Here is a 23,812-nt window from a genome sequence, read left to right on the forward strand (position 1 = left end):
CCCCACCTCTGACTCTGCTTGCCTTTCCTCTCTTATTCTCTGTGTTTCGGCCTCGTCTGCAGTCCCTGTCTGCATTTCCATCCATTTGGGTCTCCTTCTGCCGCTTCCTCCTTCCTCCCTTCACCTCCAGCTGTCACACGGTGGCTGAGTGGCCTTCAGAAGTGCCAGGGGTCAGTGGCCCCTGGGGTGGTGGGCCCTAAATGCTCCAGGAGTCGGGGGCTGTTGTCAGAGTGGCCCCTGGCTCCCACCGTGTGGATGCCGTTTACAGGGCCAGAGGGCTGCACTGTGCTCCTCTGCGTGACCCCCCAACACCCTGGGAGTCAGCGTCAGGGGTGGCGAGTGCCCACTTCCTGGGGAGGACAGTGAGGCCCCACAGTAAGCTCCGGGCTGATCCGGAACCTTCGGCATGCCAGCCCCGGGCCGTTTCCATGGCTCCAGGCTTGCCTGTATTTTGTTCTAGTTGCCCCGGGACAGTAACGCCCTGTGAGGTCAGAGATTGGGGGTGACAATGATATCACACCCTCCACCCGGGATGGTCTCTGGGAGGTTTGGATGCTTCATTTTCCACTTCCTGACCAACCGGAGCTTGGAGCTCGGCCTCCAGCCTATGGGAAACTACCCCCCCCCCCCCACTAGGAAGAGGAGGAGGAGAAGGAGGAGGAGGAGATGGTGGAGGAGGAGGAGATGGAGGAAGAGAAGGGGGCCCCTGGAGGTTCCTAGGAACCCAGCGACAGAGGAGGTGGGGCTAAGCCTACGCTCTTAGGCCAGGTGCTCTTAGCCCAGGTGCGTCATCATCTCCTGCCCAGGTGCATGCTCACACGCCCACAGAGGGCCAGCCCAGGAGCCAGGCAGGCCAGGAATGGTGACGTTGATGTCGGGAAATGACCCAGGAGCCTGGCCAGGCTACACCCTCTTCGTGTCCGCCTCGGGCTCTAAATATAGACCGAAAACACAAGCAGACAGGTGATGTCCACCTGCTCAGAAAGAGGTGAAAGGTCTTCCACTGAGGGCCGACCCGAGCCCGGGTACCTGGCTGCTGTTCCTCACTAGGCCACCAGCGCCCTCCGTGGCCTTGGCTGAGCCCAGGTCGGAGGAGGTGATGGGCAAGGCCGGGTGATTGCCCGGACGTTGCCTTGAGCCCAGATCTGGCGCCGAGACCTCCCCAGAGCTGCAGCTAGGCCCAAACCCCATTCCCTGAGACCTTGCGTGGAGGCAGAGCCGGGGTTTGATTTGAATGACCGCTGGAGCAGCATTTATGAATCACCTATTGTGTACAGGGTGAGGGGTGGGCGGCAGGGAGGAAGCACGGGCCGGCAGAAGGCAGGGGGCGATGAAAGGCCCGGCGGGGTCCGTGGCAAACCCACAAGCACAGGGCCTGCGTCAGCTCCCACCCAGCCTCCGTCCGATCGCTCCGGAACACGACCCGGCGTGGCCAGATTTTCTGAAGTTACGGGAGAAGCCAGAAATGCAGACTTTTATATGAAATCACCTGACCTTTTTACTGTTGGCTCAAAAATGTAAAAATACTTTGCAAGCCAAACAAAACACACGTGTGGGCTGATGCGGCCTGGCTCCATGACCGCCAGCTCCGCCTGTCTTGTCAGCGGCCTCCGCGGGGAGCATCCTGGCTGCGGAACGGTCTGTACGGCAAACGGCTGTTCTCAGAGCTTCTTGTGACCCCCGGGGAAGGGCAGGTGCACTCCCCAGGGAACAGTTGGGAAGCTGGGACCGCTCAGGGTGGGGTGAGCCGTGAGCAGGGTGAGGGATGAAAGGAGGGCCCCGATTCTAACAACCCCATGCTTTCTACAGCGCTTTGTGCTCTTTCTCCCGGCAGACCCTTCAAGCGCAGGGGTTATAACCTTGGTCTATAAGCCAAGGTCACCGGGCTGCCGTGAGCCCCATGTGCACTGTGTGACTCGGTTTCCCAGCCGCCCACTGCCATGGCCCCCAAAGTGATGCCCCCAGACTCTTGTTAAGGGCTCTGGATGCACACACGGGCATGGGGCGAGTGGGGAACATGGAAAACGGTGGGGCTGGCCATGTGTCACCGCCATGCCTTGGGGTCTGAAGATTGTTGCCCTCCCTTGATGGCTGCTGGGAGCCTCAGGGGCACGGAGGGGAGTCTCAAACTCTGTCCTACTTCTTTTTTAACTTTTGTGATGGCAGATTCCAAATGGACTCAAAAATGGAGAGAGTGCATAAACCCATCCCCAGCTCTAACCACTCCAGTGCAAGGACACTCTTGTTTCTGATCACCACCCCGTGTCCTGCTGTCCCCTGCAGGGACAAGGCTTGTGCCAGTCCCAGGCACCTCATTCCATCTGTAAAAATCCCAGTATGTTACTCTAATAGTAACTGCAATACCATGATCACACCCAGAAAGTGATACTGAATATCTTCAAATATCCAGCAGTGTTCACATAATCTCAATGGTCCCATAGGTTTTTGTTTTGTTTTCTTTTTTAATAGTTGCCCTGCTCAAATCACAAAACACAATCCACATGCTGCTGTTGGCCATGTCTCTTAGTTTTCCTTTAATCCATCGTTCTCCCTTTATTTTTTCCCCTGGGATGTTTTTGTTGAAGAAACTGGGTGGTTTGTCCTGTAGATTCTTTTTTTTTTTTTTAATTTATTTCTAGGACAGAGAGAGAGAGACAGCGTGAGCAGGGGAGGGTCAGAGAGAGAGGGAGTCACAGACTGAAACAGTCTCCAGGCTCCGAGCTGGCAGTCAGCACAGAGCCTGATGCGGGGTTCGAACCCACGAACCGCGAGATCATGACCTGAGCGAAAGTCGGATGCTTAACTGACTAAACCACCCAGGTGCCCCTGTCCTGTAGATTCTCACAGTCTGGAGCCTGTGGACTGCGTCCTCACCGTGTGTTCAGCGTGTTCCCGTCCCCTGTAATTCCCCCAAATGGTACTTACACACACACGCCTGGTGGGATGCGTGTTTCGTTTTTGGCAAGAACAGTTTGTGGATGGCTCTGTTCTGTGAGGGAGCACCTCCTGGCCCGATCCCCGCTTTGGGGCTGCCCCTGTCCTGGTAAGGTCCCCGCTCTGGGGCAGGATCACGAAGGGAGGCATGTTAGGGCTCAGGAGAGGGTCCTGCATGCAGGTAGTGCCCTGTGACTCGCGGCCGCTGTCACGGACAGTGTGGGGCAGAGTCTCTGGCCCGTCTGACTTGGGGGCACCAAGCACCTGTGCGAGGGGCTCCCGTCTGTGCTGTCTTGTTAGTTATCCCTTTTACACCGGAGATAACTGACTTGGAGGGGAGGTGATTTGCCTGGAGGTAAAGGAGTCACAGAGTAAGAGAAGGGTGGAGCTGGGCTTCAAACCCAGGCATTTCAATGTCTGAACCTGCCCTCTGTGCTACACCTGGGAGCACCTGGGAGCTAGGGTGTGTGTGCATGTGCCCATGTGCACACTCACAGGCGTGCAGCTGCAGCAGTGAGTGGGCAGGTTTGCCAAGACCCCTGAGGCGAGCCCTGAAGTGGGGGCTGAACAAGGCCAGGAAGGGGACTTTGTGAAAACAGACAGATGTGGACCAGAGAGACTGGTCGAGTGAAGCGTACACCACCCCACCCCCAACCTGCAGATGAGGTGCAGGTTCTGAGATGGGAGGCAGCCCAGCCAGCTGGGCTGGGGCAGGGCGGGGGGTGGTATCGTGATGGAATTCCCCACTCCTCACCTCTCCAGCCTACCTGGGCCCCAACCCCAGCACCTAGCCCTTCAAGGTTGGAGATGAATTGGTATCAGGTGCACTTCCCCAACCCCCAGTCTTTCCAGCTGTAAAATGGGTGGGAGCTGGCTTCCCAGGCCCCTCCCTGGGAGAAGGAGATAAAGAGAGCAGAGAGATAAGTGAGGGCCGGCTCGTGCTGAATCGGCTCAGAATTCCCAGGCAGCACCGAGAGCTTAGCCCCAGGAGGAGTGGAAGAGGAGCTTCTAGTCAGAGGGCAGGGGCCAGTGGCCAGGTCACCCTTCTGTCACTCTTTGAGGACCTCCTTCCTCTAAATGTGCACCACCCACCTCTAGCCCTCCCGGGTGACAGAGCCCAGAAGCTTCCTAAACAGCCTCGTAGGGATCTCCACCCCAAACTAAATCTACCCATCTTGCTTTATTTATTTTTATTTTTATTTTTTTTAAATGTTTTTTATTTATTTCTAGGAGAGAGAGAGAGAGACAGCGTGAGCAGGGGAGGGTCAGAGAGAGAGAGGGAGTCACAGATTGAAACAGGCTCCAGGCTCTGAGCTGGCAGTCAGCACAGAGCCCGACGTGGGGCTCAAACCCACGAACCGCGAGATCATGACCCAAGCGAAAGTCGGACGCCCAACCGACTAAGCCACCCAGGCGCCCCTTACTTACTGTCACTTCTTATTCTCTTCTTTCTCCCTATTTCTGTGTGGATACATCTTAACCCAGTCACCTTTTCATCGCAAGCTACTGTTTTGTCCTCTCACTTTTTAATTTGCTGATTCTTGCATTTTATTGAGAATGCAAAGCAGATGCTTTCTAATATTCTCTTTTCTATAAACAGAATTTTTTTAAACTATGGCTTACCTTTGTACCATGAGTTCAGTGGTTCATTGTGTTATGTTTAAGAATTCTAAGCTTCATGTTAGATTACTTCTGTTTTGTTTTGGTTTTTTTTGAANCCAAGCAGGCTCCATGCTGTCAGTGCAGAGCCGGATGTGGGAATCAAACCCACGAACCATGAGATCATGACCTGAGCTGTAATCCAGAGTCGGATGCCTAACTGACCGAGCCCCCCAGGCCCCTCAGTTTGGGACAGCTCTAATCCAGGTTTCCATACAGAGACCCATGTCCCTCCCCCTGATCGCTTCTTTCGGGTGAATTCCTACCCGTGGATCATTGAATCAAAGGGCGTGAGTGTTTTTAATACCTTTAATAGAAACTGCCAAATAAGTTTTCTGCCGGTCCTTGTCAAGGCCTTGCCTCACGGCTGGATGGTCCTCAAGCTGCCCATGCTGGGGCCCCGCTTTCCCGGGATAGCTGAGGCTTGGCGCTCGGTGGGTACACACGGTCTGCTTATGGAATGTGTAGTCTGGTCTTGGCCTCTCGTCTTCCAAACAGACCAAGTGCGGCCCAGGGGTGGGAGACCGGTTCTGGGGAGGCCGGGAGTATCGCCAGGGCTGAAAGGTAATGGCGCAGCAAAGGCCCCAGCAAGACAGGCTTCTCCCCACACGCCAAACACACACATAACCCGGAGGACTTTACGCGCACGTGTGCTCTGAAGACACAGCCACCATTCCAGGACTCAGGAGCACAGCGTCACGCTGCGAGCCTCTCCGAAGGAGAAACAGGCTCAGAGAGGTTTAGCAATTTGTCCAAGGCCACAGAGCTATAGACTTAACAGGAATTCGCGGGAGGCAGGTCCGACACCAGGGCGGCTCAACCACGACTCCACACCCACACCACGCAGGCACGGCAGCAGCGCGCGCGCCCACGCAGGGTGCCTAACCGCGGGCCCACGGCACGCACAGCACGTGCACTCCGGGCCACCCTTAGGGCAGGCCCGCGAGGACGCGCGCGCGCGCGCACTCACACGCCCCCGGCCTCGCCGGCCCCGCCCCCCGCCCCGGGGCCCCGCCCCCCGCCCCGGGGCCCCGCCCCCGGCCTGACCTCCGCGGGGCCGCGCCGCGGGCGCAGAGAGCAGGCAGCGCCGAGCCGCGCGGGCCGCCGCCGCCGCCGCCGCGCGCCGGGCCGGCCCCGCGCCCGCGCCGCCCCGGGTCTCGCGGCCCGGCCGGCCGGCCGCGCGCCCCGGAGCCGTCCATGGTGCAGCGCATGTGGGCCGAGGCGGCCGGGCCTGCGGGCGGCGCCGAGCCGCTGTTTCCGGGCTCCCGGCGGAGTCGCAGCGTGTGGGACGCAGTGCGCCTGGAGGTGGGCGGCCCCGACAGCTGCCCGGTGGTGCTGCACAGCTTCACGCAGCTCGACCCGGACCTGCCGCGCCTGGAGGTGGGTGAGCGGGCCGGGGAGGGGCCTTGCGCACAAAAGCGGGCGCGGCGAGGGGGGCGTGGGGGCCGCCGCACAAAAGGTCCAACAATTTGGGGACCAGAGCCGGGACTAAGTGGTCCCCCCTCCCCCGACTCCACCATCCGTCCCAGGACCTGGCCCCACCGAGCCTCTCGATGTGCCAGCGCCGCGCCCCTGCAGCCCAGGTAGACCTGTTCCCGGCGCTGTCACTGTTTACGTCTGTGAACTTCTGACAGCAGGGGCCGTGCCTGCACCAGCGCTTAGGCCCCGCGATGCAGGTGGTGAGCTAGTGGTTAGGATGGCAGAGTCCCCCGAGTCAGCTGGGACCACAGGGGCCTTCCAGACAACACCCCTTGGGGGCAGACCTGGGACCGGTGGGGAGAAGCAGGGTGGAGGGCAGACAGGCAGCAACCTGTGCGGCTAGGTGTCCAGGCAGTGGGGTTGGCAGAAGGGCCTCTCAGGCCGACGGGGTGACTCATTTCTGGTTGACCAGAAACTACGCCGACACCCTGAATTCATAAGGATTTGGGAGGGTTCAGAGAAGGGGCTGGTGCCTGTCACAAGTGGGGGTGTAATACCTAGGTGAGGGCTGGGGGTTCGTTTCTGGTGTGCTCTGGGCAGGGGGCCCAGTGGGTCGTGGGGTCTCCGCCTCCCTCCTGACTCTGCACCTGACTGTAGAGAGTCTAGCAGAACCCAGGAACGGGCCCCCTCACCCCGTTCTGCCCGGGTGTGGGGCCTGGGCAGAGGCTGTCCCTGGGTCTGGGGGCTCAGGGCACATCTAGGCCAAGCCAGAGCCTTAACAGTGAAGTCTGAGCCCCTTGCTGGTTAAGCCCCCCCCCCACTTGGTGCCCCCTCCCCTTCCATGACTTAAGGCCACAGGACCTTGGAAAGGCTGGAGATTGCCAGCCTGGGACTGTGCCCGTGTGTGTCCCCAGAGCCTACACAGGGCCTACATGTGTGTCTGCCTGAGGAGAAGGCCTGTCTCCGTGCCCCCAGGGGGGACGACGGGGCGGGGCGCTCTGGCTGAGGGGACTGTGGGCCTGGGAGGCTCCTCCGGAGCCTGGCGGACGGTGGGGTGGGCGAGTCCTCCAACCCGCATCCACCCACAGCTCCGTCTTCTTTGGGGGTGGAGCGGCCCCCAGGGCGGGTGGGGTGGGAGCCTGACCCGAGCCCAGTGCTCATCTGACTTTCATTATGGCTGGCAGCGGCTCCGGCTTTGTGTGCTGGGAGGGTCCAGCGTGCGTGTGCGTGTGCGAGCGCACAGGGGCCGGGCCGGTTCCTGGCCTGGGGGGGGGCGGCCTTTGGTGGCTTCTGTTCCTCCCTCTCCATCCATCCGCATCCCAGAGGAGCCCAAGGCGAAGCAGAGCTGAGCCCTTACCCCTGCCCCAGAGGTCTGCCCTGCCTCCAGCTCCCCGCTCCCCCTCCCCCTCTCCGTCTCCCTCTTTCGCTGCTGCTCTCCCTCACCAGGCCTCAGCGCCGAGATCCAGGCCATGGCCGCTGTTTAGAAATCAAAGGGGAAGCTTCTGGCTGGGGCAGGAAAACCAGGGTTCTGGCAGAAGAGGAGGCCACTGCCGGAAACCAAACACAATGACCATTTACCATGGGCTGAAGGGAGGGGGGGCCGGGGAAGTCCCTGTCCCTCCTGCCAATACAGTGTGCCCCCCACCCCCAACCATCCTGAGGCTGATTTCCTGGTCTCTGTAGCGAGCCAGAACTGAAGCGGCCCCGCTCGTGGTCACTGTCCTGTCTGGAAACCACCAGGTAGTTTCTGCTTGCCCTCCCCTGTCCCCGTTTCCCCACCACGCCTCCACCCAACCCTTCCCTCTCTGGGCTGCCAGATGTCCTTGCACATCTGGGCATCCACTCATCATCGTGTTCGAGAAAACCAAGTCACTGCTGACCCGGCTTGGCCTGAGGGGCTCTCTGCTTTCTGGAGGTCACCTGGCACATGCCGTCATCCCTGGGCAGGCCGCTGCATTGGCCAGGCAGGGTGCAGCACGTACTGGCTGCAGGCACCACCCCTCTCTCCAGCTGGCTTTGACCAACCCCACAGAGTAATCATCGACCCACTTTATAGCAGATGAAGCGGGAGTCAGAGACGTGGAGTCCCTGATTTTAACGTACACCCAGCCAAGAAGGACACGCAGCCAGGATTTGAATGTGGGCTGTTCTTTGCCGGGGGCCTGCTGTATTCGAGAGCGCAGCGCAAGGATCAGAGAAGGGGAGGGCAAGGGAGCTATCTGGGGGAACAGAACTAAGTCCAGGCAGCTCAGAAGCCCCCGGGCAAGTGAAGAGTAGCGATGCTTATAGACCAGAGGAAGGCAAAAGTTCATTGGACCAAAGGACACTGGGAAGGGCTTCTAGGAAGAAGCAAGCTCAGTGCTGGACCCCAGAGGTTTAAAATCATAGCTCGTATGAGCCAGCACTTTGTAGGAGGCCCTGCGCTAAGTAACACACATGCATTATTGTCTCTTTGCTGCCAGGATCGTCGCTTGCCCATTTCACAGATGAAACAACTGAGGCCCTAGAAGTTAGATTGCACAAACTCCCCAAGCTAGTGAGTGGCAGAGATGGGATTCTGACCCACACCATGTGACTGTAAGGTCTGAGCACTGTCTGGATGGAATGGAATGAGGAGGGCTTCTCTGTTCTTCTGGCAGAAATAGAGTCTCCCCGCCCCGGTTGTCTATTCTCCTGGTCACACTTTGTGCAGCTCTTCAGTTTCACCTCAGTGCTCATTTGCCTTTGACACGGGAGGTCCTAGAGGCATAGCCTTGGGTGGGACGGGGTTTTGATCTATCTGCACACTGCAGTCTTTGAGGAGGGCTTCTTAACTGGGAGGGGGTGGCCTATAGGCTGCAGGGCGAATCAAGTTCAGGAGGGGACTGACTGCCACCTGCTGGGCCCCCATGGACCGCAAGAGAAGAGGAAGGGGGGGCCAGGCTGGCTGGTACGGGGTCCCTACCACCCCCCCACCATTCCTTCTGCTGAGCTGCCTCCCTGGGGCAGCAGAGGTGAGACTGCTCACAGGTGGGGCTCCGTTCCATCCTCAACCTGGAATTTGGATGTGTGTTTCCAGCCCCGGTCTTCACTGCCGGGTAGAAAGGGTTGGAGTAAGCAGGCACTGCCCCCCCGGCAGCCTCTGAGCAAGCCGGTGGAGGCGGTTTCGGGACGTGGCCCCCAGGCAGTCAAGGACTGGCTCCTGGGGGCTGCTGGGCAGCTGCCCGATCCGATGGCTTTCGTGGTTCAGTACCATGCTGTGGTCACCGTGTCCCGGGCGCAGAGACGCAGTGTTCCCGGACACGCAGCCCTAGCGAAGTGACTCCCCACTCGCCTCTCCGGGGGTGGGAGCAGAGACCCACAGCCTTGGGGAAGGAGAAGCAGATGAATAGCTGAGAGACTGCTTGGTGAGCGAGGCAGGGGCACCTGCCTCAAGGGCCTGTGTTTGGGGAGCTCTCGGGGCACGGGTGCTGCCTCGGCATTTCCCTCTCCGCCCCGGGGGACCGTTAGACAGCAGCGCTGGGCAGTCTCACCTGGAGGCAGAATGTCCTTTGAAACTGAGAGGCAGCATTGGCATGCGGGGCCCCTTGCAGCCCTGGACCTGTTCCCCAGCCCTGAGCCTCAGTTCCCTCATCTGGAAAATGGGCCTGATACCAGTTCTTCGCCTAAGGGTTCAGATGGAGACTGAGAGAGGCAGCCTGGCAAGCAGTCCCTGCAGTGCCCGATGCAGTATCAGAGCCAAATGGGTGGTGGCCGCCATGGTCGTGCTGTCCGACAAGGTGCCAGGGGAGTACCCGGGCCCGGGGCTCCGGGGCTGGGCTGCGCTGCTGCTGGGTGCAGCGGGCATGGTGCTTCTCAGGCTGTAGCTGACCTCAGGGTCCCGAGGCAGGACCCCCGGCCTACCCTCCCCCACCCCGCCTGTGTGGACAGGTGCGGGCGCTGGACCCCGCCATCCAAGACGGGCTCGGTCCTGTACAGAAGGCCTCCCCCTCTCTGGACTCTGCTCTGAGGCTCTGAGTGCGGCGGCCACAGTAGAGCAGGGCAGCGACCAGGCCTGGCCAGGAGGGTCATGGGCTGAGGTTTAAATCCGTGCCCCGGCCGCCGATCCCTGGCTGCTGACCTGTGTGTTCCCCGCCCAGTTCTTCCCTCACTCTCACCCCTCAGTCAGGTGACGCATTGGCGGGGGGCGGGGGGGCGAGGAGTTAAAGTGAGGAGTGTGCGCCCAGCAATGCCCACAGACGTCGGACGCTGTGGTCGGACTGGACCTTCCGCTGGCCCTGCCCCGCACCCCCTTGGGAGCCGGCCACCCTCCTCCTCAGCTGTCACCAGCTACACTCCCTCAAAGGCCTGATGTGTGGTGGCCTCTAGCCTGACAGTCAGGAGCCGGCCTCGGGGGACAGGAGGGCGGGGGGTGGGGTGGGCAGGGCCAGCCTGGGGGCGCCCTCACTCCTCCCCGCTCAAGGCACATTTCTTCCTCTTTAAAATTTGTTCTGTTTTTTTATTTACTTTCGAGAGACAGGGAGATAGAACGTGAGCAGGGGAGGGGCAGAGAAAGAGGGAGACACTGAATCTGAAGCAGCCTCCAGGCTCTGAGCTGTCAGCACAGAGCCCGATGCAGAGCTCGAACTTATGAGCCAGGCGATCATGACCTGAGATGAAGTCGGACGTTTAACTGACTGAGCCCCCCAAGCACCCCAGACTTCTTTCTCTTTAAATGCTGATGAGTAACCGGAGTTGGGCTGATGGCAAGGGTTCTTAGGGACAGCCTCTTTGGGGGCTCCGCGAGGCTAGTCCCCAAACTCCAGCTGCTGGGGTCCCCAAGCTCCCTGGCCTTGCAGGTTCCCCAGCAAAGGTCCCCTTGTGTCTATGGGCTGCAGTGTTGGGGGGGGCAGAAATGTGGCTCTCCCCCGTCGAGGAGTGACCTCAGGTCCCCACCTGGTCCTGTCTGTACCACCAGGCTCAGGGTGCAGGATGCCCACGAAAGCTTGAAGGCAGGGCCCTGCTGCACACGAGGTGCCTTTTTCTTCCTCAGTTTTTGGAGCTTATGGTCTAAGAGATGAACCAGGACTTGGACTTGAAAAGTCCAGGTTGTCTCCTCAGCCCAGATCCTCAGCCTCCACTCTGTGAACGGGTGTGGGATGCATGTTTAAACTGCCCCAAGAGCCTGGGATCCTGGGAGGGCTGATCAGGCCCTCTGATCTGTTTCTTGCTGTGGCTCCTGCATTTGAGCAAAAGGCCGAAAACTCGAAAGGCTGTAGGGCTGGCTCGGGCAGTTTTAGGACGCCACCTCCCTCTCCTGCCCTTTCCGCACTGGCCCTCCTCCGGGTTCCCAGGGCTCTGGCCAGCCTCCCTCAGGTGCCCTCAGGGCTTTCCCGCCAACTGTCAGCACCCCCTGGGGGTGCTGCTCAGTAGCAACAAGGTCACCTGTCCACACTTCCTGGGCGCTTTCACGTGCCAGGTGCTGAGCTGGGCACGCTGTGTGCATTCCCTTAACCCCCAGTCTTGCCCTGTAGGGAGCCGTTGCTTCTTTCCCCATTTCACAGACAAGCTCACTGAGGCCGGGGCCAGAGAGGCTGAGCAGAGCTGGAAGGCAGAGCCTTTCAGGAGAGGCGGCACCCTGGGGTCTGGTGGGTGCTGGGGAGGGGCCCTATGTGCCCAGGGCCGCAGGGTGGTGGCCAGTGTCCAGGTGAGGGCCTGGGGTAAACTCCGTGAGTCAGTGACCCTGGGTGGTGGCCCCCACCCTGCCCGAGTGTGACAGGGTCTCCATGTATGGCCCAAAGAGGAGACAGAACACTGTGGTACAAGCTTGGGCCCTTCTTTGTCCGCCACAGCCCTGGACCAGGTTCTTAGGAGAAGCCAGTCCGAGGCAGAGGCCTCTGTGGGTCTGGAGGCCCCTAATGGCCCCTCGTTGTGGCTTCCCCGGGAAAGGCATACCCGAGAGGGACCGAGGGGGTGATCGGAAGGAAGGTGCTGTGCCATCTGCAGACATGCAGGCGCGAGCCGCCTTGCGGGCCAGGCGAGGGCTAGGGGAAAGCCAGTAGATCCCCTCAGGTCTATCCAGAGATAGGGCCACCCCATTCTTCTCCCTTGAGGGAATGGGGCCTGGCCTGCAGTCAGCTGGGGACAGGCATCTTGCTGACCTGTCACCCTGAGAAGGCTGATCAGGTGACACACTACCAGATGCCACCCAGGCCGTTTCTCCTTGTCCCTGGGGCTCTCGGCTGTACTCAGAGGGACAGCAGAGGGCGGGGCACAGAGGTGCCCCTGCTGCCGGGGGCCTGGGAGCACCACCCCCCGTCCCCGGTTGAACCAAGCTGTGGAAGGTCAGGCAGCATGTGATACATGGCTGCCAACTGGGTCTCAGGGACCTGGGAACACCGGCCCCCCAAGGACACAGCCATCCCTGTGGCATTCTTTTCCCTACAGAAGCCTCCCCTTGGGACATCTGCCGTTTGCTAGGCCGCTCCCATTCTCCCCCAGGAGCTCCCCTCACCACTACCCTGCCCTCGCCGGGCCACCTGCTCCCGGGCCTGATGCTGTCCACTCTGCCAACAGGGTGCCCAGGGTCGCCCCAGGCGCCGGGGCCCTGCCTTTCCTGCCCCAGAGGGTCCTGGAGGACAGATGCCAGGCTGCTGGCTGCACTCCTTCTCTGTCCCTGGAAGGGGGTAGGAGCTGGAAACAAACACCCCAGTCTGCCAGTTTCTGCCCAGGCCCCGGGGCAGTTTGCTTGGGAACCTGGGCCCCTGTCCTCTCTTGGTTTCGATGGCGCCTGCCCCGCGTTGCTCTGAGCGGCTGGTTTTGTTCTGCTGCGTGAGGGAGCTAGAGCAGCTCCCCATCTGTGTGACAGGGTAGTGACTCCAGTCTGTCCCCCTCGGCGTCCCGCCCTGCCCTCCACTCCCCACTGCCAAGGGGGCCCCTGGGGGTGGGGGCGGGGCTCGGGGACCATGTGACGCACAGGCCAGCTGCTGCCAGCGAGGCTGAGGCCAGTGGCTCACTGCAGCGCCTGCTCTCTGGACCCGCGGGGGGGCCCAGCGACTGCCTGGCCGCAGCCCCTGCCATGGCCGGCCTTGATGGAGCCCCACTGGAAGTTCAAGTTCACTGCCCTCTGGCGGGTGGGTCCTGCGTGGGGACCTCCACATCGCTGCCGCCAGCCTGGGTGTCCGGGACACGGACTGGTTCCCAGCTGGGTCAAGTGTGGCTCCAAAACCCTGGAGAAGGGCAGGCCCCCCCCAGCCGAGCCTTGGCTTGGTCCCTGAGCACATGTGGGGTGATGGGGCCCCAGTCCTGCAGGGGGACAGCTGGTCCCGGAAGCCTGTCTCCTGTAAGGCCTCTTCCAGGCAGGGAAAGGGAAAGTGAGCCTGTGGAGTTTCCCTTCCTCGGTGGAAGGGCCGGACCTCCACGTGCCCCGGCTCTTTGAGGGGCGTGGGCGTGGGAGGTGCCGCTCAGAGTCGGGATGACCCCTGCCTGTGGTTCCCAGAAGCCGGCTGGCTGTCTCTCCGGAGAGAATGTGGTCGCTGTGGCTTCCCCGTTGGCATAGTGCCGAGAGTGAGAGGACGGCCACAGGTCAGAGGAAGCGGCCTTCCTGAGGGCAGCCCCTGGGGCCCTCAAGGGCGGGCAGGAGGCGAGAGGCTCAGGTGCCCCGTCGCTGCCCCCAGGGGTGCAGCAGGGGCCCAGCTTAGGCCGAGGGCTTCAGGGAAGGCGCGTTCACCTGGGTCTTCTTTATGTCCGCCTCGGGTCTGGGCAGCGACCCACACCCAGCTGTGGGTAAGGACCGTGCAACGTGGCCCTGTGCCAGCTGGCACGTCCCGGCTCCTCCCTGGCCTCTCAGAGGTCCCCTTCCCACCGCAGGCTTGCCCTTCCCTGCACAGGGGCAGGTGGGAGAGGCGAAGTGGCCTTAGCCAGGGCTGGACGGTCACAGCCCCCAGGCCAGCCTGCTCAGTGGGAGGGGTGGCTGTCCCCTAAAACAAGGGCATTTCCTCTCTGCTCCAGGTCCAGGGAGCAGCCAGATGACCCCCCCTTCCTGTCCTCACTACAGCCCTGTGGTTTTGGGTCCCGTGAAAGCCCAGTCATCTGCCCAGATGCCTGCCTCCTCCTCTTTTTTTTTACTCTGTCCCCATGCACGTGATGACGGACAGGGAAGGGGAACTCCTCTGTTACCCAAGAAAGAGCCAGGGCCTGAATGAGCAGAGAGGGAAGGAAGTGGCATCGGATGTGGCCTTCGGGGATGCCCAACACCTGCCCCAGACCCGTGATGCTGACTCCAGGGCTGGGCCAGGATGCTGACGTGGGAGGTCAGGGGCGGAGGGGGGGTTGCTGGGAGACATGGGCACCTTCTCAGGGCCCTCCTGCACCTTCTGGGTGTCACAAACACGTTGCTGGGGGTCCGGGAGCCTGGGGGGCTTGTCTTGTTCATACGTAGCTTGTGGCTGGCGGGGTGGGGGTGGGGGAGCCGGGGGTGGTGTGCACCTGCCAGCCCCGGAGAGCCCTGGCGCCAGCAGCCCACTGAATCCTGGCCTGGGGGACCTGTGTGGACACTGGGCCTCAGCTGGGGACTGGAGGCTCACAGGGACAGCCCCTGACTGATGCCTCCGCCCGGTGGCCGGGCGCTGTCCCTACAGAGTTGCACGCAGGAGATTGGCGAGGAGCTGGTCAACGGGGTCATCTACTCCATCTCCCTGCGGAAGGTGCAGGCACACCACGGTGCCACCAAGGGCCAACGCTGGCTCGGGGTGAGTGAAGGCCCGGGTTCCAGATACCACTCAGCCACTCTCTTGGGCTCCCTCCCAGGGCCTTCCTGCCTGAGGGCCCCACAGCCCCCCTCCCAGAGGAACATGGGCTTCCGTGGCCTCCCTCTCCCCACTCTCTGGTCCTGAGCTCAGCCAGAAGCATCACTCTGCACAGACTTGATCAACATCAACAAAAGACTCTCTCTGGGAGCACCTGGGGGGCTCAGTTGGTTAAGTGTCCAACTTCGGCTCAGGTCATGATCTCACAGTCCGTGGGTTCAAGCCCTGCATCGGACTGACAACTCAGAACCCGGAGCCTGCTTCCAATTCTGTGTCTCCTCCTCTCTTTGCCTCTCCCTCACTCTCACTTTGTCTCTCAAAAATAAATAAACGTAGGGGCGCCTGGGTGGCTTAGTCGGTTAAGCGTCCGACTTTCGCTTAGGTCATGATCTCGCGGTTCGTGGGTTCGAGCCCCGCGTCGGGCTCTGTGCTGACTGCCAGCTCGGAGCCTGGAGCTTGTTTCAGTCTATGACTCCCTCTCTCTCTGACCCTCCCCTGCTCACGCTGTCTCTCTCTCTCCTAGAAATAAATAAAACATTAAATAAATAAATAAATAAATAAACGTAAAAAAAAATTTATTTTTTCAAAAAAATACTTTTTGTTAAAACATTAATATTTAAAGACATTTTTTAATGTTTATTTATTTATGAGAGAGAGGAAGACAGAGAATCCAAAGCAGGCTCCAGGCTCCGAGCTGTCGGCACAGAACCCGACACGGGTCTCGAACTGCAAGATGATGACCTGAGCCGAAGTTGGGCGCTCAACTGACTGAGCCCCCCAGGCACCGCCCCCCCACCAAAGATCCTTTTCAAAAAGCACAACAAAGACACTTTTCTGCCATGTTTGGCCACAAGTGATTTTGTATCTTACCCTAGGTTTTCTTGTTTTAATTCTGGCCGCAGGTTGTGTCAGGGGCCGTGAGCCCACCCTTGTAGACCCGCAAGCCCTTCCGCATCACCTCGCTTGGAAGGGCTAGTTTTACCCAAAAGGGGCAGAGGCTGAGGCTACTGTATACCTTACTGTCTCCTGGAGCACAGCCCCGTGACCTCTCCAGGCCAGAGGTAGGGCCGGACTCAGCTGCACAGCATTCCAGAAGGGAAGCCTGTTGTCACGGTGATACCGCCTTCAGTGCTCTGGAACCTGACCTTGATGCCCTCCCACAGCCATTTCCCCAGGGCTGCGCTGAACGTCCCGTGTCTCTTCTCGCCCCAGAATAAGCCTCCGTGTTCACATCTCTAGAATGGGCAGGCTTTTCCAGGGCTCACGGGAGCGATGCTCGTAATATACAAAGGGGCTGTTTTAAGTTCTGCTAACAGAATGACCTCAAAGTGCTGGGTTAGTATTTTTTTTTTTTTAGCCCTCTTCATCTCTGATTCCCCCTTTTTAAAAAAAAAAACATTTTTTTAAAATGTTTTAGTTTTTTTCTGAGAGAGAGACAGAGTGAGCAGGGGAAGGTCAGAGAGAGAGGGAGATACAGAATCTGAACCAGGATCCAGGCTCTGAGCTGTCAGCACAGAGCCTGATGCTGGGCTCGAACCCACAAACCGTGAGATTGTGACCTGAGCTGAAGTCGGACGCCTTAACCGACTGAGCCACTCAGATGCCCCTCCGATTCCGCTTTTTAAGCCGGGAACCATGGTCTGCCGGGGGCACGTGGGGCTCCGCTCCCACCACGAGTCACGGAGCCCTGGGGAGTTCATCTGAGCTTCTGAATTCCCACCCCAGTGTGAACACGAGTCGGCCCTGAACCTGTATGAGACCTGCAAGGTGCGCACGGTGAAAGCCGGCACGCTGGAGAAGCTGGTGGAGCACCTGGTGCCTGCCTTCCAGGGCAGCGACCTCTCCTACGTCACCGTCTTCCTGTGCACATACCGAGCCTTCACCACCACCCAGCAGGTGCTGGACTTGCTGTTCAAAAGGTGAGTGCGGCCCCTGCGCAGCCCAGCAGCTCCCCGCCCCCTCCCGCTCTCCATCTCTCTGAGCCTCAGGCACCCTGGGTGCCAGGAGGACCGCCCCACGTGGGATTGTGTCCTGCTGTTGGGGCCAGTCCCCCCCAGCCCTGTGCCCGGCCCGTGGAGGGCGGTGCCGGGGGCTGCGGCCCTTCCTCTCGGCCTCCAGCCCGGGGTATCCCGTGCCTGGGGCAAAGCTGCTCTAGCCCTAGATTCCACACGGGGACCCCATCCTGGGAGCCCCAATCCCCCAGCATGTCTGAAAGGTACTGGATGGGCATCATTTGCCCGACAAGGGGACCTAAAGCCCCTTCTAGATGTTCAGCATATCCAGACAAGGCCCCCTGCCCTCCCGGGCCTCCGTTCTGGTCCAGAAGTCAGCCAGAAACCCTAGACATCATAGCAGGTACGGTAGATGTGATGCCCTCACGGCCTCCTCTAGATACGGATGCATCTTTCCTTATTATGACGAGGACGGCGGACCCCAGGACCAACTCAAAAAGTGAGTGGACTTGAGATCGGATGGGCGGATCCCCCTGGCTCCAAGGCGCGGGACAGGTCGGGAGGGGGCGGGGGCGCCCAGCAGGGCCCCGGCTCCCAAACGCCGCGGTTCCTGCCGGAGGCCCGAGGTGTGGGGGCCTCTCCTGTAGGAGAAAAGGAGTCACACAGCTGTGGCTGGGGTCCTGGGCCCTGGGGAGCAGAGGGGAGGCTGGGGGCTGCGGTTGGCCCCTGAGAGAGTGGGTTCCCCCCACAGCGCACCCCAGCCCTGCCTGCCCCGACCCATGGTCCCAGGAAGGCGGTGTGGGGGCCACCTCCTCACCCATCGACTTCACATGTCAGTCCCCTTGAGTCCAGCCGCACGTGGGGCTGGACAGGCTGGACACCAGCTCCTGAGAACAGTGTCCGTGGGAAGGGGAGGCCCGCACGTGCCTCGCAGGCTGTGCGGCAGCCGTCGTGCAGGAGCTGGGGATGAGGGGCCCTGGGAGCCCAAGCAGGCTGGGCGGGAGCACACTGCCTTTTCCCTCCTCCTCACGCACTTAGGCAGCGCCTACTGTGTGCGGCCAGGGCAGGGACAGAGCAGACACGGCTCCCCTCCGCCCCCCTGGAGTTCATGGTGCAGCAAGGAAGGCCCTAGACGGACAGAGGGGAGGGAGGGTCAGGCCTCCTGAGGAAGGCAGGGGTGCTCACACCATCGATGGAGGGCTCCCTCCCGTGGAGACGGCCAGGCCCACGCCTGCTCACCGGAACTGCTCCTGCCTGGATGGCCAGTGGGGGTGGGCTCAGGTGTGCCCGGCCTCTGGAGGGAGTGCCCCAAGGGTTCCACAGGGGGCTGTGTGGAAGAAAAGGCCAGGCCTCTGACTCTGCTGTCTGCCCCCTCCCTGCAGTGCCATCTCCTCCATTCTGGGCACCTGGCTGGACCAGTACTCGGAGGACTTCTGTCAGCCCCCAGACTTTCCCTGCCTCAAGCAGCTGGTGGCCTACGTGCAGCTCAACATGCCCGGTTCCGACCTCGAGCGCCGTGCCCACCTTCTACTGGCCCAGCTGGAGCACGCAGAGCTCCCGGAGGCCGAACCCGAGGGTGAGGAGGCTGGGGCTGGGGGATGTGGGTGTCTGGAGGGGCCGGGTCGGTGCTGGGCTGCCCTGGGAGGAGCCCCCGGGGGCTGGTGTGGGGACAGGAGCCTGCAGGCCCTGGTTTGGGGTCCTGGCTGCAGCTTCTCTGGGAGACTCCGGGGTGGGTTCTGTGTCTGCAAAGACCCCTAGAAACTTCTCTTCCCCCATAGCTCTGTCACCAGCTCCAGCTCCAGAACTAGAGCTGGCGCCAGCACCAAGTCTAGTGCCAACTCCGGAGCTAAAGCTGGCTCCGGCAACAGCTTCAGCACCTGCGCTGGAGTTAGAGCCGGCCCTAGCACCAGAGTCAGAACCAGAGCTACAGCTGGATCCAACACCAGCTCCAGAACCAGAGCTAGAGCTGGCTCCAGCACCCGCTCCAGCACCCGCTCCAGCACCGGCTCCGGCACCAGAGCTAGAGCTGGCTTCAGCACCGGCTCTAGAGCTAGAGGCTGCTCTATCACAAACTCTAGAGCTAGAGGCAGCTCTAGTACCCGAGCCCCCCTGGCCTTCACCTGTGGCTGCAGAAAATGGCCTGAACGAGAAGCCTCACCTCTTGGCCTTCCCTCCTGACCTGGTGGCAGAGCAGTTCACGCTGATGGATGCGGTGAGCCACTTTTGTCAGCGGGGCGGGGCAGGGGAGCACCTTCCTCGAGCTTCTCGTCCATTCCTCCGTCCGGATCGCAGTTCCAACATTGCTGCTTGATGTCTGGACTGTGCATGTGGAGATGGGACCTTCCCCACCCCACCCCTCTGCACTGCGATGATGGGTTAAATGAGACGGGGCAGCAGAAGGCTGGGGACGGGGCCTGGCCCAGTAGGTGCAGGGTGGGGCTCACCGTGGCTTGTCCAACTCCGTGGGTCACCCCACCATCTGCCAGGGAGGCCTCACCAGCCTCGGCACCTATGAGGCGCCCACCACTTCCTGGAGTTCACGGCAGATGGCAGACAAAGCCCCTCAGCCGAGCACCCACGTTGAGCATGCATCTGAATGGGGTCGGGGGGGCGGGCCTGATCCACGATGCCAGACTGAAGGTGCCGCCTGGTATGCACAGCTGTGGGCCACTTTCTGGTGCTCGCAGATAGTGAAGAAGGGGCTGCTTAAAATGTCAAATGCTGGTCCCTGCCAGCGAGTCATGCTCACATGCTGGGCGCCCGCGGTAGGCAGAAAGCCGAGCCCAGAGACACAGCCCCCTCTCCGGGTCTGCGAGGCTCGAGCCACATCCTCAGCTCTTCCTGAGCTCCAGTCCTGACCAGGGACCCTGCCCGGGACCAGGGAAACAGTAGGAGCTGAGCTGGCCGGTGGCAGCGCCGGGTGACCCTGCCCGTGATCCCCCAGGAGCTGTTTAAGAAGGTGGTGCCCTACCACTGCCTGGGCTCCATCTGGTCGCAGCGGGACAAGAAGGGCAAGGAACACCTGGCTCCCACTGTCCGTGCCACCGTCACCCAGTTCAACAGCGTGGCCAACTGCGTCATCACCACCTGCCTGGGGGACCGGACTGTGACGGCCCGAGACAGGGCCAGGGTGGTGGAGCACTGGATCGAGGTGGCCAGGGTATGCCTCGGTGGGGCCCCGGGGAGCCCCTTTCTCGCCTTCATCTGCCCTCAGGGCAGCAGTCTGGGGTCCAAGTCCCTGCGGAGACCCCAGCCCGCCCTTCCCAGGGGCTCACTGGCCTTGGCTCCCACACCCCCTGCCTTGATGCTCATTCACTCCCCGCTGAACGTGCTCTCTCATGTTGAGCTCAGAGCCTCTTCCCTGGGAGTGTCACGTACGGGGGCCGAGGGACACCATCGGGGTTCCCCGGAAATCTGTGTCACGCAGGACGGGAGGTAGGAGCTCAGGGGACGGAACCCGCACCTCACAGCCCTTCTGTTCTCACCAGGAGTGCCGTGTTCTCAAGAACTTCTCGTCACTCTACGCCATCCTGTCGGCCCTGCAGAGCAACTCTATCCACAGGCTGAAGAAGACGTGGGAAGAAGTTTCCAGGTGGGGAGACCTCTCTCTGCAGAACGTCCACCTGGAGGGACCCGGACCTCCCAAGGGACTGAGCATTGTCCCCTCTGTGAACCTGGGACTTGCCAGGAAGTAGCAAATCCTAAGTCCGGCCTGCTGGCAAGGGGGCGCCCCTCCGAGTCCCTTGGCCTTAGGCCAGCACAGCTGCCCTGGGACTCAGTGTCCCTATCTGTCAGGTGCTAGACAGAGCCACACTGGAGGTTTTCTTGTGTTTCCTTGACGGCCACGCTACTCAGTCCCCTTGACATCCAAACTGTACCAAACAGATCCACATACACACACACACACACACACACACACACAGCCCTCCTCCCCCGGCCCGCAGAGCACCCGGGGCCCAGCGGAGCCCTGGGTGAAAAGCCCCGGTCTGGGCGTTTGGGTCCTTCGGTCCTGAAAGGATCGGCACTCACCCCCCGTGCCTGCCGTTCCCAAGTCTCTCCTTCTTCCCCCAGGGACAGCTTCCGCACCTTTCAGAAGCTGTCGGAGATTTTCTCAGATGAGAACAACTACTCACTGAGCAGGGAGCTGCTCGTCAAGGTAAAGTCTGGGCAGAGGGCGGAGGCTCTCAGTGCACGTCTCTTTGAAAAGTCCCCGTCCTGTCTGGGCTGGCATCTGTTTGGTGCATGGACCGGTGGGCGGTAGTTTGGGGGACAGGAGGCCCCATGAGTGGGATGGTGTGGGGGCAGCTGAGGTTGTCCAGTAGGTAGGGCGGGGGGCGACTGGCAGGCTCGGCAGGTCTGCTGGGTGGCTGGGGTCTGGGGTGGGAGGCTCCTTCTGTCCCCGTGCGGCTCAAGGTGGCCACACCCTGGCTGCCCCGGGACGAGGTACTGCAGGGAGTGGCCTGGCCGTGGGTCTAAGTGAGCAGATCTGGGAGCCCCGGGGGACTCCCCACTCCGCCCTGGGGCAGGCGCCGCAAATGGATCCCAGAGATCTTGCAGGCTGTCACCGTAGGGCCTCCAATGAGCCGGTGACCAGGTAGCGGGAGCGGGTCTCCAGCCGGGAGGGAGGAGCTCACTCCCCTCTGAGTTTCTCTGGGACCTTGGGCAAGTCAGTGCCCCTCTAGGGGCCTCAGTTTCCTGAGCTGGAGAGTGGAAGAAGGACGAACCTTGGGTCCCTGTGATCTCACGAGTCATGGGGAGGCAGCGAGGTGCCCGGAGAAGAGGAGTGTGGGCGAGTTTTGTGCAGGGCCCCCATCTCAGAGAGGGCGAGGGCTGTTGGGTCCTCGGAGACCCCCGGGAGGCAGGTGCCGTGCTCAGCTGCACATTGCAGACCAGGAAGCAGACGGGGGGAGGCCGGGCCGCTGGCCCCACGTGCCCACACCCCGTGAGTGCCAGAGCGCCACACGTGGCGGCAGAGCGTTCCAACCAGTGAGCGAGTACCAAGGTCAAGCTGGGGGGGAAAAGGGAGGAGAGGAAGGTGTCATGGACCCTGACCTCAACCCTGACAGGAGGGCACCTCCAAGTTTGCCACCCTGGAGATGAACCCCAAGAGAGCCCAGAAGCGGCCAAAGGAGACGGTGAGTGCGCTCGAGGCGCGAGAGGCGGGGGGCCGGCCCCCGAGTCGGGAGAGGAGGGGTCGCCCCAGCCCTTCCCTCCAGCCGCTGCCGTGGGTAACGTGCCCGCCGGACCTGACGTTCTCTGGCCCCTGGCAGGGACGTGCCCTGACCAGCGGGGATCTCGAGGGTGCTGATTGCAGCCAGGGGCAGGGTGGGCTTTAGGGGCGGGGAGGGTCCAGCCACCACAGATCTGTGGCGATTTGCCAGGGAGCTGGGCCTGCAAGGTGACCGGAGGGAGGTTGGGGGTCTGTGGACACGAGGAGGGGGTCTGGGGGGAGACCGCTAAGGGTCCCCCAGGTGCTCTGAGTGGGAGGCTGGGGGAGTCGCCGAGGCTGGGCAGTGGGGAGGCCCTGGTCGTGGCTCATCAGCCCTACCCCCACGTCCCAGGGTGTCATCCAGGGCACTGTCCCCTACCTGGGCACGTTCCTCACAGACCTGGTGATGCTGGACACCGCAATGAAGGACTATCTGTATGTGAGTGAGCCCCGGGGGCTGCGACCGGCGGGAACTGGGGCGGGGGCCGGGAGCCCTAGGAGAAAGCGCCCCTCACTGAGCTCTGAGCTCTCAGCGCTGGGCATACCTCTTCTGAGGGCCCCAGCCACCCCATGTGCCAGGGCTCCTGCCCAGCTCACCAGCGAGGAAACAGCTGGGTGCCCCGCTGCGGAGCTGCCCGGCGTTCGGCCCAGCGTCACGCGGCCCTTCCCTTGGGCTGCGACCCCAGGCGGAGAGAGGCTGGGCCTCCAAGCTCAGGCAAGCGGTGGCCAAGCTGGGCTTTCCTGCCTGAGGCCTCAGTCTTCTGTCCTCAGAGGGATGGGCAAGTGTTCCTTGAGGCTCCGCCCCGCTGCCCAAGCCCCCTAGATCCAAGGTCACCCCCCAACCCCAGGCCCAGGTGTGTGTGCTCACCCCGCCCCCTGGTGTGTGCTGTCGGTAGTGCAGCCTGAGTGGGGCTGGGGGTTGTCATGGGCAAGGGGACGCTTTCTGATGGTCGCTGGCTGTCTGCCTTCCAGGGGAGACTCATCAACTTTGAGAAGCGGAGGAAGGTGAGCGGCTGCATCCATCCATGTTGGCAGGGGTGTGGGAATCAGAGACCGGCCTTGGCTGCGCCCTGCTTTCCGTTATATTTATGGGGAGAGTTGGATCCACAAAAGAGGGGGCTGGGGACCACTCCCATGGGAGGGTGGGTGCAGGAGGCCAGAGGCAAGGACAGCTTTCTGGGAGGGACTGTTCGTTAGAACAGAGAGGACCTGGGCAGGAAGGAGGAGAGAGGAGGGGAGGACCCAGGGACCCTGGGCCCCTGTCCCGCCCAGCACCCCAGCCCATGACCTGCCCAGCAGCCCCCCGCGGGCCACACCCAGCACCCCATCCGTCCCATCACCGTCCCGTGCTTCCCTCTGGGCCCCAGGAATTTGAAGTGATCGCCCAGATCAAGCTGCTGCAGTCAGCCTGCAACAATTATAGCATCACACCCGAGGAGCACTTCCAGGCCTGGTTCCAGGCCATGGAGCGACTCAGCGAGACGGAGAGGTGAGGCTGGGCGGGGATGCGAGGTGGGATCTCCCTCAGCATCGGACTGTTGCCCGGTGATGGCGGGGCGTCTGGACCCCCACCGCCAAGCAGGTTGGGGGCAGGAGACCCGAGGGTGCCTCCCGGGAGCTTCACGACGGCCTCTGTGCCCTGCAGCTACAATCTGTCCTGTGAGCTGGAGCCCCCCTCCGAGTCGGCCAGCAACACCCTCAAGGCCAAGAAGAACGCGGCCATCGTCAAGCGCTGGAGCGAGTGAGTGGCCCGGGCTGGCAGCAAGGGGCTCCCTCGAGGCTTAGGGAAGCCTCGGGCTGAATGTGCCTGGGGCCAGTTGTCTTCCCCATCTGGGCCTCCGTTTCCTCCTCTGTGAAACGGGGTGATGCTAAAT

At 61.6% G+C, this 23,812-nt stretch overlaps 1 protein-coding gene across 4 annotated transcripts in view; it reads left to right on the forward strand.

Annotated features, from left to right (window-relative positions):
* RALGDS (ral guanine nucleotide dissociation stimulator) overlaps positions 1-23,812 on the forward strand; it is a 38,896-nt gene that overhangs the window by 10,769 nt on the left and 4,315 nt on the right. The window contains exons 1-14 of one of the 4 annotated variants that reach the window (XM_039229591.1): positions 5,746-5,973; positions 14,610-14,720; positions 16,503-16,696; positions 17,130-17,228; positions 18,112-18,305; positions 18,508-18,941; positions 19,674-19,889; positions 20,218-20,321; positions 20,801-20,885; positions 21,796-21,864; positions 22,291-22,377; positions 22,911-22,943; positions 23,306-23,427; positions 23,584-23,679. In XM_039229591.1, coding sequence (XP_039085522.1) covers positions 5,791-5,973; positions 14,610-14,720; positions 16,503-16,696; positions 17,130-17,228; positions 18,112-18,305; positions 18,508-18,941; positions 19,674-19,889; positions 20,218-20,321; positions 20,801-20,885; positions 21,796-21,864; positions 22,291-22,377; positions 22,911-22,943; positions 23,306-23,427; positions 23,584-23,679 — 2,027 coding nt within the window. In that variant the 5' untranslated portion in view covers positions 5,746-5,790. Of the gene's footprint in view, positions 1-5,745; positions 5,974-14,609; positions 14,721-16,502; positions 16,697-17,129; positions 17,229-18,111; positions 18,306-18,507; positions 18,942-19,673; positions 19,890-20,217; positions 20,322-20,800; positions 20,886-21,795; positions 21,865-22,290; positions 22,378-22,910; positions 22,944-23,305; positions 23,428-23,583; positions 23,680-23,812 lie in introns of those variants that run through there. The other 3 variants (XM_039229592.1, XM_039229593.1, XM_039229594.1) reach the window with 3 other exon arrangements.

The sequence above is a fragment of the Hyaena hyaena genome, unplaced genomic scaffold, assembly GCF_003009895.1.
Source record: "Hyaena hyaena isolate Hyena2069 unplaced genomic scaffold, ASM300989v1 scaffold_38, whole genome shotgun sequence".
In the NCBI taxonomy this organism is placed as follows: domain Eukaryota; kingdom Metazoa; phylum Chordata; class Mammalia; order Carnivora; family Hyaenidae; genus Hyaena; species Hyaena hyaena.